Source organism: Megascapheus bottae, chromosome 7 (assembly GCF_031878675.1).
Source record: "Megascapheus bottae isolate mThoBot1 chromosome 7, mThoBot2.hap1, whole genome shotgun sequence".
Lineage (NCBI taxonomy): Eukaryota > Metazoa > Chordata > Mammalia > Rodentia > Geomyidae > Megascapheus > Megascapheus bottae.
Window position 1 is genome coordinate 23075225 of NC_143515.1, and position 18006 is coordinate 23093230.

General features: G+C 40.5%; 1 protein-coding gene across 1 annotated transcript in view; it reads left to right on the top strand.

The window, feature by feature from the left end:
- Polr1a (RNA polymerase I subunit A) overlaps positions 1-18006 on the top strand; it is a 63832-nt gene that overhangs the window by 18909 nt on the left and 26917 nt on the right. The window contains exons 13-15 of the mRNA XM_090336562.1: positions 3457-3711; positions 8082-8273; positions 16486-16635. Of these exons, the coding sequence (XP_090192688.1) occupies positions 3457-3711; positions 8082-8273; positions 16486-16635 (597 nt within the window). The remainder of the gene's footprint in view (positions 1-3456; positions 3712-8081; positions 8274-16485; positions 16636-18006) is intronic.

Here is an 18006-nt window from a genome sequence, read left to right on the forward strand (position 1 = left end):
AGGCAATTGTTGCTCAGCTCAGCACTCCTCAGCTCCCTGCATGTCAGAGCTACTTGGGAAATGCTGGTGGAGTGTGGGTCTGACTTGAGATACAAGGAATGCCAAAAAGTGAGGAATATGTTAGAACTGATATGACCAGAGGTGGAGGAGACAGGAAGGGACTTTATGAAAGAAAAGTACTTCATCTTAAAATCTCAGTAATGTTATATGTGTTATTTCCACCCATAATAAAATATATGGTGATTCTAATGGGTTACTTTTTTTTTTTTTGGTCAGTCATGGGGCTTGAACTCTGGGCCTGGGCGCTGTCCTGAGCTCTTCAGCTCAAGGCTATACCACTCTACTCCTTTAGCCACAGTGCCACTTCTACCACTTCTGGTTTTCTAGTGGTTAATTGGAGAGAAGAGTCTCCCAGGCTTTAGTGCTTGAACCTTGATCCTCAGATCTCAGTCTCCTTAGTAGCTAGGTGGCGTGAGCCACCACACCCTGCTCTATCATGTTACTTTTGAAGACTTTGGTTGGTGTGTTACATATAGGTCAGGACAGGACTGAAGTGGTGGGGAAAATGACTGGGAAAGAGAGATGATGGCTTGGTAATGGTGAACTATATCTTAGGTAAGAGGGAACAAAATTTCTATTTCCCCAGTAAGATGGGAGATCTCTGGTCCTTTCCTTGGCCTCATAAGAAAGTGAAGATGTCATCAGGACAGCCTCAGCTCTTTTCCCTACACAAGTGACTGCCTTCCCTACCCAGGAGCAGCCTTTGGCTCCAGGTCTGTCTCAAGAAACTGACCCGGGTACTGGGGCGCAGTAATTTTCACTACAGTATTTAGAGACAAGAAAAAGGAAGGGCCTTGGGTTTAGGTTGGCACAAGGTGCTTCAGGGCTTCTGTTTGGATTGGCTGGTGCCTGCCAGGCCGGCCTGCTGACCTTCCCGGCTGCAGTGAGTTTGCTTACGCTGAAGGATGTCACAGATTTGTTACACTCGGATCCTGGGCTTTGGGTCTTGGCCACAAGTCTGGGCAGCTTCTCCCTTGAGAGGCTAAACAAAGAAGACCTCAACTATATGACGCAGTTAGCATCCAGTGCCCTGGGCAGATGCTCATGGGAATCCTCAAGAGTTCAGGTCTCCATGGAAACATGGGACTGGGGAGTAGAGAAATTAGGAAAAGGATAGAATTCCTTAGGGAATGAAGAATTAGACTCTGTGCTAGGTACATTTAGGCCTGCCTTTCAGTATTTGAGGGTTTTGCTTCCTGCTTTCCTAAGCTAGAGGAGGCTTTTGGCCAAGCTGACCAGAATGAAGAGAAGGTGAAAGAAGAGCAGTCCTTACTAAACTGTAGCCCCTTTCTTTAATTATGCCTTTGTAGCCTCATAAATGTGGGTAGCAGGCAGCTTGCTTGGAGCAGACTGTTGTTTTTCCCAACCTGTTATCTTGCTGTGACTTAGAGGACTTTGGGGTAGGGAAAAGTATTATTAAATCTCCACGTTCTTCTGGGCTGCTGAGGTGGGAGGACTTCAGAACACTTGAGGTTGGAGTTCCCTTCATCCAGTTGTTTAGATTCATCACTTAGGAAGCCTGATAAATAATGTAAGATTAACAGGAGGCTTCATGTACCTTCTAGTAAGGTCAGCTCTGTGGGAGAGGTGTTTTTTCTGAAGGACATAATCAATGTATGATGATGTATGGGGGAACAAGTGAGTAATGGTTATCTCTGAAGGATAAATTACATGTAATTGAAAGTCTCTAAGTTCACCTACCTTTTTGTTGTTTTATTTCTACCCACAATGAGAACACCACTTGAGCAATTTTTCATGCTATCTTTAAAAATAATTAATCTTTAAAAAATTGTACAGATGTATCTGGGCAAAGGTGATGCATATCTGTAATCCTGTTGATATGGGAGGCATAGATAGGTTTGTAGTCTGAGATGAGCTTCAGGCTAAAGTGAGATCCTATCTAAAAATGAACTGGAAAGGCAAAAGGGCTGAAAGTGTGGCATAAGTTGTAGATTATTTGCTTAGCAGGTGTAACACCCTTGCTGAGTACTACCCCCAGTACTATCCCTCTACCTCATTGTTTTGTTTTTGTTTTTTTGTATGAAATAGCCAGGTGTAGTGATTATATTCCTATGATCTCTGCACTCAGGAGGCTCAGTCAGGAGGATTGTTATAAGTTCAAAACCAACTTGGGACATATAGCAAGATCTTGTGTCAAAGAATATGTTTTGGGCCAGAAGTTTTGGGTAAAGTGCTTGCCTAGCATGCATGAAGCCCTGGGTTCGATTCCTGGTACCACATACGTAGAAAAGTCTGGAAGTGATGCTGTGGCTCAAGTGGCAGAGTGCTAGCCTTGAACAAAATAAAGCCTAAGGACAGTGCCCAGGCCCTGAGTTCAAGTCCCATGACTGGAAAAAAATACGTATTTCATAGTCGTATATATGTTTCATATATATGAAATATTTCCTCCCCCTCATATAACTAATATATACATGTAAAATATATGAACATATATGGCATATCTATAAATGTGAACACACATGTATTCATTCCTATTACAGAGTATGTACAAGTGCTAATGTTATGAGTAGTACTGAGCTGTATAAAGTTAGGATGTTAATCATCTAGCCTCTGTTATCCTTCCTCATGTCCTGAAGACCACAGTAACAGTAACCTCAATCCTCAGATCTGTTTCTTGGAAAGCTAGAATTATAGACATGAGCCACGAGCACCTGGCACAATCAGGTATTTTCATGGGTCATTGAAATGAGAATCAGAAACCCTGTTTTTTAGTCCTAGCTCTGCTCTGTGAAATTCGGTATTATTGGTATGTAAAAATCATACTTCAAATTACATATGTGATAGGGCTTTTAGAAGTCTGCCAAGTTCTTTCAAACCCAAGGGGGTTTGTGGTTACATTTTAGACATTCAGCCTTCAGAAGTTGTATCTGTTTTCATGTTAAGATTAATTCTCAGGGTGGGGAGTTTGGCCTAGCATGTACGAAGACCCAGGTTCGAGTCCTCAGTACCACATACATAGAAAAAAAGCTGGAAGTGGTGCTGTGACTCAAGTGGTAGAGCTCTAGCTTTGAGAAGCGAAATGACAGTGCTCATACCTGAGTTCAAGCCTCAGGACCGCCCCCCCCCCCAAAAAAAAAAAGACTAATTCTCAGAGAAACCTAGTACTCAGGCAGGGAAACCTAAAGACATTTTACAGAGACCTGTGACTTAATCTTCCTTGTTCCTCTGAGCCCAGAGCCAGGATTTAGACTATATAGTTTCTTTCCAGATAGGCCTGGCAAGTATTTCACAGATTTTAGGGTTTTGCTCCAGACTCAGTGGCATTTGATGACTATAACACAAGACAGGCAGATCTAGTTTAGGTGAGTCCTTAGAAGGATCAGTGATAATACTGGAATTTCCACTGATTGCCTACCTCTTCTCCACTGCTCCCAGGTTTGTCGGCACATAAAGAATGGGGACATTCTTCTGCTGAACCGACAGCCCACCCTGCATAGACCGTCCATCCAGGCCCACCATGCGCGTATCCTGCCTGAAGAGAAAGTCCTACGGCTCCACTATGCCAACTGCAAAGCCTATAATGCTGACTTCGATGGAGATGAGATGAACGCCCACTTCCCTCAGAGTGAGCTAGGTCGTGCTGAGGCCTATGTCCTGGCCTGCACTGATCAGCAATACCTTGTTCCCAAGGTAAGTCTGATCCAGAGGCCCTTCCATAGCTGTCACCAGCTTGACTTGGCACATTGACGCTGGGCTGAGGCCAGCTAGAGTCAATGGGTAACTATAGGGTAGGGGTACTTGGAACAGAGAGGGTCCCAGTTTATTCCAGATGGATTTTTGATTGTTGCTGCTGTTGTTTTTTTTGTTTTGTATTCTCTAATTGCCTAAGGTCAGGGAAAAGTTTTCATCTTGCTGGGTCTTAAAAATGTAATTTGGAAGAGAAGCTGGGCAGCTAGCCCAGAAAGCCAAGTTCAGTAGCTACATAATAATAGATCATCTATTCAAGAGTTAGGTTTGAATTCTTCCACTTATTGGTCACTTGCAAACATTAACATCTACAATGTGATGGCCCACAGATGACTTTGATCCTTTCATTTCTGACAAGCCTGAGTTTTAAGAATTCACTTAATCCAGGCGCTGGTGACTCACTCCTGTAATCCTGGCTACTCTGGAGGCTGAGATCTGAGGATTATGGTTCAAAGCCAGCCCTGGAAGAAAAATTCGTGAGACTTTTATCTCCAATAAACTACTCAGAGAAGGCCAGAAGTGGTTTTGTGGCTTGAGAGGTAGAGCACTAGCCTTGAGCACAAAGATGCTTGGAGACATCGCCCAGGCCCTGAGATCAAGCCCTGAGACCAGCAAAAAAAAAAAAAAGCCACTTGAGGATCTGTGGGGCCCAGATCTTCATCTGAATCCATCTTGAAGGCATCTCTTTAAATTCCTTTTTCTTCTTCTATAGTTGGTCCTCATGGACAGCTTCATATCGTCTTCCAGGTGGGCACAAGGAAGAAGGGTATAACTTGCTTCCACCTCATTTGACTTGTTCCCAAAGTGGCAGGATCCCCCTAGTCAATATATACTTGTGGGAGAGACTAAGCCAAGAAAAGGCCAGGCTTCAGGAGAAAGGGTTGAGTATGTTCAAATTCCCACTTACCCTCTACCACTTGCCTAAAGGTCTGTGGCCTTTCTAAGTGTAAGCCATTTACATCACAGTGGTACATAGTTATACATTATTCATTGAGATTGTGGTGGAATTTGAAAGCACTAGGAATAATTATGTAAAACCACATTACCATTTACCAGGCACATTTTTAGTGCCAGATATTATGCAATACTTTGGTGGCTTCTTATTTCACCTTGCCCAAAGTTCTTAGATTAGATGCTATTTATGTACATATTTTACCTTGAAGGACTGATATACTTTACCTAGGAACACCAGCCAGGCTAAGAAGTAGGAGGATAGACAAGGAGCTCCCAGATCGTCTTGAGTTTGTTGTTGCTGTAGAGATGGAATGCTTTGTACTCAGGAATCACCAGGACTGCTCAGAGATGTCCTGCAGAGATTAGCACTCTGCTCCTTGGAACTTCTCTTGTTGTATCAGCCATCTGCCAGCTGGGGAATCAGGTAGCCTGGAGCCTAGCCACTACTATGGCTTGACTCAGGAGCCAGCTGGAGTTTAATGTTCCCTTCTCTGTCCACTTCAGTGGACTCTTGATTAGCAGAAGGACCAAAAACAGGAAGAAAGGATTAACCAGATCACCTGGCAATTATAAAACATAATTCAACTAATATAAAAGTTGGCTTTTTGTCCTTTGGGGTCAATAGTAGCAATTGTAGCTATTAGGGGTGCTGTTCACTTACTGAACAAGGCCTTCATCAGACACCACACTAGGTAATCTTTAAACATTCTCCTATATAGATTATACAACAGCATTTGGAGATAGGTGTCACTTTCTAATGAAGAAACAGGACTCAAACCCAGCACCTTTGACTCCCAATCCTCTGTGCTCAGCTGTGTGTTCTAGTGTCACTTGACAAAGAGCTAGGGCTTGGTGGAGGCATTTTGACAGGGCATAGCTCTTAGACTCCAGATGTCATTTCAGGGAGCAGGAAGTGACTACTGGCAAAGAGACCTGTGGTCATTAGCCTGTAAGGGAATTCAGGCACTGTGACAATTTCAGACCAATGAATTTGAATGTTCTCTACTTGACTTCATTGAATAAGGAATAAAGCATTAGGAAGCTTCGTGTTTATGTGAGCCTCATCATATGCTCATGTGCATGTGAATTTTACATTGAGCTTCATCTAAGGGAGACAATCAGAACCCAGATAAATGCCTACATCAGTAAATCTCTTTTTCTCCTCTCCCTGCAATGTTAAGATTTAACCCAAGACCTTATTCATGCTAGGCAAGAACTCTGCCACTGAGTCCCACCTCCAGCCCTTAAATTAGGTTCTCAAAAAGAAAAAAACAACAAAAAAAACCCTTGAGATCAGCCTGAAAATTCTCTTTTAATTTCTTTTGTCAAAAGTAAACTACCAAACCAGGCACTAGTAGCTCACACATTAGCTACTCCGAGTCTGAGATCTGAGGATCACTGTTGGGTACCATCCTCGGCAGGAAAGATTAAGAATCTTACCTCCCAGTTAACCATCTGAAAACTAGAAGTAGAGTTGCGGCTCAGGGACAGCACCCAATCCTTGAGTTCAAGCTCCATGACCAACAACAACAAAATCCAAAAAAGAGTGAGCCTGTGATTCGATGAGTATTATTTAGTCCATAGATATAAATTCCAGGAAGGAGACTTCTTACTTTTACTAATGGTTGTAAAATGCAACGTGGGGCCAAGAGCGTGGCCTAGTGGTAGAGTGTTTGCTTAGCATGCACAAAGCTCTGGGTTTGATTCCTTGGTACCACATACACAGAAAAAGCTGAAAGTGGCACTTTGGCAAGTGGTAGAGTGCTAGCTTTAAGCAAAAAGTATCCAAGGGCAGTCAGTACCCAGGCCCTGAGTTATATAACTTACATTCTTTAAAAAAAAGAAAACAAAATTAAATTATCTGACCCCCAAAGCTATGCAGTGTGCATTATGCTCATTTGTATTTTTCCCCAAGTAAGTAATAAGATTTACAGCATAGTTGTTTTGGTTTAGTTTTGGTTTTGGTTTAACATGAATAAGCAAACTTTTCAGAAGAAGGCTTGTGTGTTTGTGTGATCTTGTCTTAAATCGTTCTTAGATCTTCTAAAGTAATGATGTTTGAGTTTACATCTAGCCCATTGCCGGAGTATTTGGACCATCTGACAAGAATCCTTTTTAGCCTTTGAATTAATACATGTGGTTAAATTCCTGGCTATTCTCCATAGTTGCTTTTGTGAGTTCCTCTAGCCTTAATTATGAAATATGACCATAATCTTGGCTAATAGTTAACAAATAGTCAAATGATAACAATCTTTAGATGTAAGTCCAGGTTTTTCTCCAAATTCTATAAACATGTGAAAAGTTTGAGAAATGTAGTTCTTAAGAGACGTCAGTGAGCACAGCTATTTTTACCACAGTGCTTTATGTTGCCATGAACACAGACTGGAGATCACAAAGGCTGTGAAAGTGTCAAATTAAATTAATGTACCCACCAAATCTTAGGTTTTCATAAAAGCCTTTGTTTGACATTTGGTAGAAAATGGTCTTTATTAAAAGCCCACATACACATCATGCACATCAAAGTCCTGCCATGGCCCTGTTCTGGAACCTGTGCCTGAAGCCTGTTTTCCTTGTTTCTGGCTGACTTCAAGTCACCCCTCAGGCCATAGCTGTACTACTGCCCTTCAGAGAAGACCTTTCCTGACCACCTCTCGCCCAATCTTTTATTCATTTAAAGTATTTTGTGTGAGGGAGAGGGAAACGGGGATAAAAACATGAGAAGAGGTATCAGTGTTCGAGAAGTAGTGCACCCACTACCTCTCAAATGTAACTGTAACCCCTCTATACATTACCCCGACAATAGATAAACAAATAAATACTTTGTGATTATGTTTTTATCTAATCCTTTGTTTACTGTCTGGATCTTCCTCGGAAGTAGGCCAAAGGTCTGCCCAATGCCTAAGCAGAGAGTAGGCTCTCAATAAATATTTGTTGAATGGGTGACTAGTTTACAGGAGAATCAGGCCAGAAATGTGTGAAAAATACTAAAGCATAAACACCAAAATACAAAAAAAAAAAAAAAAACAAGAACGTAGTTAATAACAGCCAGACCAAGTTTATGCACAAATGCCAAAAAAATGTCTTCTGAAATAAATAGAACCAGATGGGATTAAACCAAGGTTGGAATTTTTTTTTTTGAAGCAGTTTTAACATAGAGAAGTGAACAGATAGCAAAAGTAGGAGCCAGAGTAAACCCTGGTTATGTTATTTGGAGCCTAACCAGGAGTCTAGAGGGGCAAGATCACTTGGTCATAATGAAGAGGGGTTTGGAGGAGTTCTTCCTAAGACTCCTTTGTAAATGACTAGGAATTAAAGGTTTGATTGATGTTTTACTTCCTTTCCTCTCTATTTTGATGCAGGATGGCCAGCCATTGGCAGGACTGATTCAAGATCACATGGTTTCAGGTGCAAACATGACTATTCGGGGTTGCTTTTTCACCCGAGAACAGTATATGGAGCTGGTATTCCGAGGACTCACAGACAAAGTGGGACGTGTGAAGCTCCTTCCTCCTGCCATTCTGAAGCCCTTTTCACTGTGGACTGGAAAGCAGGTAATTGGAGAAAACAATTGGTAAATAAGAAATTTCATTTTTAATAGAAGCCAGACCAGGCCAAAACAGCTAATTGTAAAAAAGCCTGATTTTCCCTTTGTTTAGGGCCTGTAAGTCCAGGAGGGTGCAAGGGAGCATCTATTAAGAATAAGTTGCCCTTTTTTTTTTTTTGGTCTTTCTTTGGGGATCAAACCCAGGACATTGCATTTCTAACCAGTAACCTATGTCCTAGCCCTATGTTTTGCTTTTAACTTAAACTTTGTGACTTCATTATTGAGATACGGTGTTAATAAGTTGTAATGGTGTGGTTATAATAGTAATATTTGGTGGGAATTACCAAGTGCTTTGCTGCGTGAATTACATTAGATACCATAATCTGATTTTTTTTTAAGAATTTATTAACATTGATTTTTACATCATATTTCAAATTACATGTTTAACAAACAAGTGTTCAGGAAGGGAATCTCTGTATACAATCACTGGCACTTAGTTTTTAGAACATAATCAAAACATAATCTGATTTTTACAACCAACTTGCAAATATCTCTGTGTAGCAGATGAAAAAATACTGAGACTTAGAAATGTTGAATTACCAACCCAAAGCTACAGGAAACAGAATTGGAATTCAAACCTAGGACTAGAATTCAAACTCCCAAAGCATCCTGACATATTTCTTCTCAAAGTAACCCAATGATAGTATACATACTAATCAAATAATGAAGTATAGCAAACCTGCTAAATTGGTGCATTTATTATGTCACCTTTGACCAAGTGTAGTTTTAAAAAAAAAAAAAGCAAATAGAAAAAGCAAAAGAAATTAACACACATTTTGTAGCTCAGTTAGGGCCAAGAAGCTTCATTCCTGAGTTATTTATTGCCAGTTCCATTTAAATTTTTGAGTGATCTCCTGATTTTCCTGCTCTTAATTTTGTGAAAATCTGCCTCTCAGAAGGTACACATCAATGTGCTTAGTTTAAGTAATAAAAGTTTTACATGTTGAAAGGCAACATGTCCTTAGTTGGTAGTGTTATGAGGACAGCAACACTTGGCGCTGTTGGTTCTGGGCCCATGCATGCCAAAGTGGTGGTGGGGAGCAGATGATGGGCAGAGTGGTTCACTGCACTGCAGACAAGAAGCAGAGAGACATAGGAAGAGGCCAGATACAAGATCTGCCTTTCAGAGACAGGCACCCATGTGTGAACTACCTCAACAAAGGCCTCATTCACTATTGAACTCATAAATAGGTTAACCTATCAATTAAGTTAGCACCCTTGTGGTCGAGGAACTTCTCAACAGTGCCTGTGGCTGAAGACCGGGCCTTCAACACATTTGCCTGGGCACTGTCCCTGAGCTCTTCATCTCAAGGCTAGCACTCTCATTAGAGCCACAGCACCACTTTTTTTTTTGGCCAGTCCTGGGGCTTGAACTCTGGACCTGGGCACAGTCCCTGAGCTTCTTTTGCTCAAGGCTAGTGTTCTACCACTTGAGCCACAGCTCCATTTCTGGCTTTTCCTGTTGATGTGGAACTGAGGAATCGAACCCAGGACTTCATGTATGCTAGTCAAGCTTTCTACCACTAAGCTGCACTCCCAGCCCCCACATTTACCTTTTAAGAGGTGACTTCAGGGGCCGGGAGTTTGGCCTGGTGGTTAAAGTGCTTGCCTAGCATGCATGAAGACCCGGGTTCGATTCCTTGGTACCACATATAGAGAAAAAAAAGCCGGAAGTGGTGCCGAGGCTCAAGTGGTAGAGCTCTATCCTTGAGAAAGTCCAAGGACAGTGCTCAGGCCCTGAGCTTAAGCCCAGGACTGGCAAAAAAAAAAAAAAAAAAAAAAAGAAAAGAGGTGACTTCATATTTAAAAGAATTACCTAAAGTTGGGGCCCATGGCTCATGCCTGTAATCCAGGTACTCAGGAGGGTGAGATCTGAAGATGGTGATTTGAAGCCAGCTTGGGCAGAAAAGTCCATGAGACTCTTGTTTTCACTAAACTACACAGAAAAACCTGGAGGTGATGCTGTGGCTGAAGTGGTAGAGCGCTAGCCTTGAACACAGTTCAAGCCCCAGGACTGGCCAATAAATAAATATGCATATATAAATATATATATGTATAAGTAAGAATTAGCTAATCCAGTCTGGTATAAGTTTTCGTTTGTTGTTTGGAGACAGCATCTCAATATGTTAGGCTGACCTCAAGCTTGGAATCCTGCCTCCTCCTTCTAAGTGCTGAGTTAACAATACATTCCACTATACCTGGCTAGAATAATTTTTGTATCTGTTTAGTTTAATATTTATTTTGGTGTTTAATTTTCTTGGCTGCTTTTGGTATCGGGGTATTAGCTATCACATGTATGCTGAGTTATCTAGTGTCTGATATCTTAAAATAAGTGGGAAACTATCTCTTTGATTTTCTGTGAGTTTCTGTATCAAGATTTTGTTGTTGTTGGTGTGTGTGTGTGTGTGTGTGTGTGTGTGTATGTGTATGTGTATGTGTATGTGTGGTTGGAATTTGAACTCAGGGCCTTGTGTTTGCTAGGAAAGCACTCTGTTGATAAAACATGGCTTCAGCCTTCTTTGAACTAGTTATTTTGAGATAGGGTTGCACTTTTTGTCCAGGTCAGTGCCTAGACTGTGATCCCCCTACTTTATACTTCCTGCCATAGCTGGGATGACAGATGTGCACCACACACCTAGCTCTCCACTTTTAAGATAGTCTCATGAATGTCTTTTTTGCCTCTATTATAGTGGAATCAAAATCCTCCTGATTTTTTTTATTGTAATTAGTAAAAGGGTTACATGATATTTGCCAGATAGAAGGTGCATTAATTCACATACATTGATACCCTTTCACATGTCTTGGTACCCATTTCCCTCCCAATCCTCCTGATTTTAACCTCACATGTAGCTGGTATGAGAGGCATATTCCACCATACTCAGCTTCTTCTTTTATCTGGATTCTTATGAGCTTTTCTTTGCCTGGACTGGTCTTGTCCTTTAGACCTCCTAGTCTCTCAGCCTCCCAGCTAGCTAGGATTATAGATATAAACCACCGATGCTTTGGTATTTCTTCTTTAAATTTCTGGTAGAATTTACCAGTGAAGACATTAGGGATGAGTTACTTTGAGGGTAGATTTTTGATTTAGTTTTTATTCATAAAGTAAAAATGTTTACTTGGCTCATGTGTAGATAGTTTTTTGTTTTTTAATTTAGTTGCTATTATTTAGCAATTTTTTAGTTTAGTTGCTATGATTTGAATATGTCCCCTAAAGTTTATGTGTTAAAAAGTCAATACAGTAATACTGAGGTAGAACATTTGGTTGGAAGTATATACCTCAATGTTAGAGTAGTATGCACAGAGCTCGAGGTTTGATCCCCAGCACTTCAAGAGAGGAGGGAAAAGATCTCTTCCTTTGTGAATGGATTAATGCTCTTGGGAATGAATTCCTTCTAAGAGGTCAAGTTTGAACCACTTACTAGCACTCTACCCCATATCTTGTTCCTTCCCCTCCCCTTCTCTTGTCCTTTCAGCACAGATGGTCTAAATCAGAAGGCCTTTGCTAGGTACTGTACTCTCTTCCCAATCTTGGACTTTGTAGCCTCCAGAACTTTGAGGGAATAAATTTCTATTCTTTATTAAATAACCAGTCTGATTATTTGTTCTAGTAAAACAATAACAGACTATCCCCTGTAGATAGAAGACTATTGGAATTTATATTTCTTCTTGAATGAGCTTTAGTAGTTGTGCTTTTCGAGGGATTTGTCCACTTGTTTTGTTGGTTTGGGCTTACTTGTTTTATTTCAGCTGTCATATGGTTGTATGCCAAGCATAATGGTAGATACCTGTAATCCCAATACTTGTGGAAGTAAGGCAGGAGAATGGAAAGTTTGAGGCCAGCCTAGGCTAGATAAAACATTTTTTTCTTTTTTTTTTTTTTTTTTTTTTTGGTATGTAGTGTCTTACTTTAATTTACATCTCCTTAATGATAGTAGAGTTTGAACAACTCCTTTTGAGACAGGATCTCTGTGTAATCTAGACTGGCTTGGTAATTATTATTATATGGCTCTCAAGTGCTGAAATTACAAGGATGTACTACCACAATTTTTTTTTTCTTTTTCTTTTTCCTTTTTGTGGATCATATGGCTTGAACTCAGCCTGGGCACTGTCCCTGAGCTCTTCAGCTCAAGGTTACAACCCTACCCTTTGGCCTGGGTGCTGTTCCTGTGCTTTTCAGCTCAAGGCTACCACCCTACCCTTGAGCCACAGCTCCATTTCCCATTTTCTAGAGGTTAATTGGAGGTAAGAGTCTCAGGTTTTTTGTGCAGGGGCTGGCTTTCAACCTTGATCCTCAGATCTCAGCCTTCTGAGTAGCTAGGATTACAGGTGAGAGTCATGAGAGAGCTACCATGCCCACCGCCTGGCTAGCTACCACAATTTCTTGACACAAATAATCTTCATTGAATAATGATCTGTATTGACTAATTTTTTTCTTTTCAATTGACATAATTCTACATACTAATGGGGTACACTGTGATGTTTTTGTCATGTATACAAGGTATAAATATCAAATAAGGATAATTGGAATATCCATCACCTTAAATTTAAACCTTTCTCATTTCTTTTTGATAGAAACATTCAAAAGCAGCTATTCTGAAATAATTGTTAACTGTGCTAATAGTAGAAGCTATTCCTCCTAGCCACTTATAGCCCTGTATCCATGTTACCCATCCTTCTCCACCCCACATCCATCTAAGCCTCTCATAGCCTCTATTCTAGCTTGTACTTGTATGAGATCAGTGATTTAGGTTTCCTCAGAAAGTGAAGACATGGAGTTTGGCCTACTGGTAGAGTGCTTGCCTAGCATGCATGAAGGCCTGGGTTCGATTCCTCGGTACCACATACGTAGAAAAAAGCTGGAAGTGATTCTGTGACTCAAGTGGTAGAGCTCTCACCTTGAGAAAGCCCAAGGACAGTGCTCAGGCCCTGAGTTCAAGCCAGGACTGGCAAAAAAAAAAAAAAAAAAAAAAAAAAGACAGTGAAAACATGCCTCTGTGTCTGGGTTCTGGGTTTATTTCAGTTAATATATAATATCCTTTATGGCCTCCATCTTGAAAGGATCCTGTTCATTTATTTGTTTATTTAACCCATACTAAGGATTGAGCCTAAAGCCCCTTGTACACTCTGCCTACCACTTGAGTCTATATATCCCTAGTCTATACCTTTTTTTTTTTTTTTTGGCCAGTCATGGGGCTTGCACTCCAGGCCTGAGCACTGTCCTTGGACTTTTTTCTCGAGGCTAGAGCTCTACCACTTGAGCCACAGTACCACTTCCAGCTTTTTTCTATGTATGTGGTAATGAGGAATCAAACCTGGGTCTTTGTGCATGCACTCTACCACTAGGCCAAACTCCCAGCCCCAATATACCATATTTTCTTTAGCCAGCATATGCTGATGGATATCTAGCTTGACTCTGTCTTGACTATTTATATTTTGTTTCAGTAAACATAGAAATATAGGTATGTCTTGGGTTTCCTGATTTCCTTACCTTTGGATACAGAGCCACATGTCTAAAGAATGAACCAACCCACAAGATATCAGTCACCAAGTGAACCAAATCAGACACAAATTAATTCGAAAAAATATCTTTCTGTCAACCTGACACATGAAAACAGTTAAATGAGCTTTTGTCATGTTCAGCAATGTTAAGAATAAACTGTTTGGCAAGGATGAAGTAGCAAGGGGAACTTCATTAACTGTTAACAATAACTATAAATTAGTAGAGCTATAATGGAAAATAGCATAGGAAGGTTCTTTAAAACACTGCAAATAGAATTGTCATGACTCCAGATCTCAGCCTGCCTCCCTTGTAGCTCAGATTATAGGCATAAAGCACTTCATTCCTTCTTATGGCTGAGTTATAGTCCATTATATGAATATACCTTATTTTGTCCATTTTTATTTGGCAAAGTGATAATTTGGGTTGCTTCCATTTTTTGATATTAAAAATAAAAGTTCAATGAACATTTTTATTTCATTCTTTGAATTGAACATATGCTTTCATTTTTCTTAGATACATATAACTTAGTACAATGACTGGATTGTACTGTAAATCTGTGTTTAACATTTAGCCTTTTGTTGTAAACCATTGTTAAGTAACTATACCATTTTTTATTCCTACCAACAGTACGTGTAGATTCTAATTTGCGTGCATTCTTAGCAACATCCTAGTAGATGTTAAGTGATTTATCATTTTGGTATTAATTTTCCTTAATAATAGATGATTTCAAGCATCTTTTCCTTGTCTTTCTTTTTTGTGGGTCATGGGACTTGAACTCAGCCTGGGCGTTGTCTCTGAGCTCTTTAACTCAAGGCTACTTACCGCCCTACCCTTGAGCCACCACAGCCCCACTTCTGTTTTCTTGAGGTTAATTGGAGATAAGGTAAGGGTCTCAGGTCCTTTTGTGCCCAGGCTGGCTTTGAACCTCAATCCTCAGATCTCAGCCCCCTGAGTAGGATTGTAGGTATGAGCTACTGTGCCCAACACATCCTTGTCTTTTGTAGTATCTTGAATAAATGTCTATTCAGGTCCTTTGCCCATTTGTTAATTATGTTGTATTTTATTGAATTGAGGGTTTCTTTATATATTCTGGTTATTCAAATTGTATCACATAAATGTTTATTTTATTTTTTTATTTTTTTATTTTTTTTATTTTTATTTTTTTGCCAGTCCTGGGCTTGAGCTCAAGGCCTGAGCACTGTCCTTGGACTTTCTCAAGGCTAGAGCTCTACCACTTGAGCCTCAGCACCACTTCTGGCTTTTTTTCTATATGTGGTACCGAGGAATCGAACCCGGGTCTTCGTGCATGCTAGGCAAGCACTTTTACCACTAAGCTAAACTCCCAGCCACATAAATGTTTTATAAATGTTCTGATTCTGTGGGTTTACTTTATGCAAAACTTTTCAATTTTTATGAAATCCAATTTGTCTGCTTTTTGTTGCTTATGTTTTTGTGGTCATTTCTAAGTGATTTGTTGTCTTTGATGCATCTTGAGTTAATTTTTGTTCATCGAGTAAAGCACAGCTCCAAATTCATCCAGGAGTCTTCCAGATTTCTTCAACTTCAAGATATTTTGGCTACTTGGAATCCCTTGTACTTCTATATTCATTTTAGGATCAGCTTATTAATATTTCTGCAGAATTGGCAGTTGGGATTTTTGTAGTGATTGCATTGAATCTACAGATGTATTTGGGAGTATGTTGCCATCTTAGCAATAGTGTGTGTTCAGATCCATAATGTCTTTATACTTATTTCTTTAGTTTCTTTCCATTGTGTAATAAGGTTTTTGGTTTACAAGTTTAATGTTTTTTTAAATTTAAAAATGATTAAATTTATTCCTGAAATATTTTATTGTCTCACCAAGAAGGGAAGATACTAGATGTTGTTCACAACTCTCTTCTCTGTGCCTGGCTCATGGCAAATGTTAGTTATATACCAAGTAAATCATACCTGAAATCTACGAACATTAAAGCTAAGAGAAGGTTCTCCCCACAGTGAATGAGCAAGTGATGGAGTAGACACTGGGGTACCCGAGATCCCCAAATTATCACTACAGCCTGCTTCTTAGTTATACACCTTCAGCCTCATTAGTACAGAAAATTCTTAGTTCTAGTCTTCCCTGCCTTCCTTGAAAGTCGAGGCTGTTCTGCAGAAAGGAAGTTATTGAATATGAGTTATTGTGTCTTTTTCTGAGGCAGCCTGAAGATGAACAGGTTGCCTCTGAAAAGTGTTCTTTATTCACTTCAGTTAAGGATTGTCAGGGCTCACTTTTGGCAGATAGTGGTGTTACAAGCCTCACCATCTTTCTTAACCCTTTCTTAACTCTTTGCTTTTTTTAATGCACATACTCAATTTCTTTATTTTGACCCCATTATAATTTGTGGGGTTCCCCCCTTTCTTTCTCTGATGTAATTCATTCATATGTAGAAAATTGTTCACTTGAAGATAAACTATTTTAAAGGTAAAAAATATTAGTGAAGTCTTATTGGTGTATTTTTGTGTCTGTTCCTAAGTAAAAGTTGAGATGGACTTATCTTTCAGAGCTTGAGCTGTGCTGATCTGAGTATCTCAGACAGCATCAGAAGACAGTAGGTTCTAAAACATTTTTCTCCTCTTCTTCCCTCAGCTTGTCATTAGTTTGTCCTCTTTCTTTCTCTAGGTTGTATCAACACTGCTCATAAACATAATCCCAGATGACTATGTTCCACTGAACTTAACTGGAAAAGCAAAGATCAGTGGGAAAGCCTGGGTGAAAGAAACTCCTCGGCCTGTTCCTGACTTTAACCCTGACTCCATGTGTGAGTCCCAGGTAGGACTGCCCAGTTGTATGTGTTGGAAATGTCTACTCCTTGGTATAGACAGACTGACTTAAAACAGAAAGAGAAATGGAGACACACTCATAGAAACTGGAGTCATGCTTCAGAAGGATTTTCCCAGGGTGCTGTCTGCTTTTGTTTTTGAAAGAGTCGGGTTGGTCTCCACCATCTGACCTTCAGCATAAAACTCCCACTTAGTTTGGGAGGCTACTCTAAAAAGTTGGAGTTGATTCTGAAAAGCTTGCAATTGCCGAACCCATGTTTTCTCTCACGATCTGAATAGTAGCCAGATAAATGAACTGCTTTGAGGGCCTAATACCCCAGCTCCAAGGCTTCAGAGCCAGGGCCACAAAAATAGCCTCACGTCTAGGTACTTGCTGCACTTTAGATTCACAGGGCTTCTGAGTGTTCTTGGTTGATGAGCGTCCCCAAGTCTGAAGAGCACAATGTGCTTGGTAGCTTTGTGTGTTCTGTCCTTTCCTCTCTTCTTCCTTCTCTCCTTCCCTCCCCCTCTCTCCACCCCTTTGTTTCTTGTCCTTTTCCTTCTTCCCCCTCCCCTACCTCTTTTTCTCTCTTGTCTGTTTGTAGTGCTAAGGATCAAGCCCAGGGTTTCATACTTGCTTGCATTTCACTCTACCACTGAGTTACCCCTGCAGCCTTGTGAAAGGATCTCCGTTTGTGTTTGTGTTTTTGTTTTTGTTTCGGCCAGTCCTGGGACATGAACTCAGGGCCTGGGCATCTCCCCTGCACGTCTGGCCTTTTTTGTTTATGTGGTACTGAGGAATTGAACCCAGGGCTTCATACATGCTAGGCAAGCACTAAGCCACATTCCCATCCCTCGTGAAACTCTTTTCTCCATTGAACCACCAGAAAAACCAGAAATAGAGCTGTGCTCAAAGTGGTAGAGTTCTAGCCTAAACCAAGAGCTCAGGGTCAGAGCCCAGGCTCTAAGTTCAAGCCCCACAACCAACAACAACAAAGAATGATTTTATTGTCTTAGATCTAGGTGCTACTAGGGAGAGAAGACTTAGGCCAGTTATAGTTTTGAAGGTAAAGCTTTAGGTGGTTTAGATGTTGTTGTTTTGTGCTCATCTTGGGTCTTGAACTCAGAAGCCTGGGGACCATCTCTGAGATTATTTTTGCTCAAGGGTAGTGCTCTACCACTTGAGTGACAACAGCTCTACTTCTGGCTTTTTTATGTTTCTTGGGCTGGCTTTGAACTGTGATCTTCAGATTTTGCCTTCCTGAGTAGCTAAGATGACAAGCATGATCCACAGATGCCCAGCTCTAGATATCATTATCTGTTCACAAGGTTTTGATCAAGGATACTTGAATCAAGTATGGGTGTGTGGGGAAGCATTAGG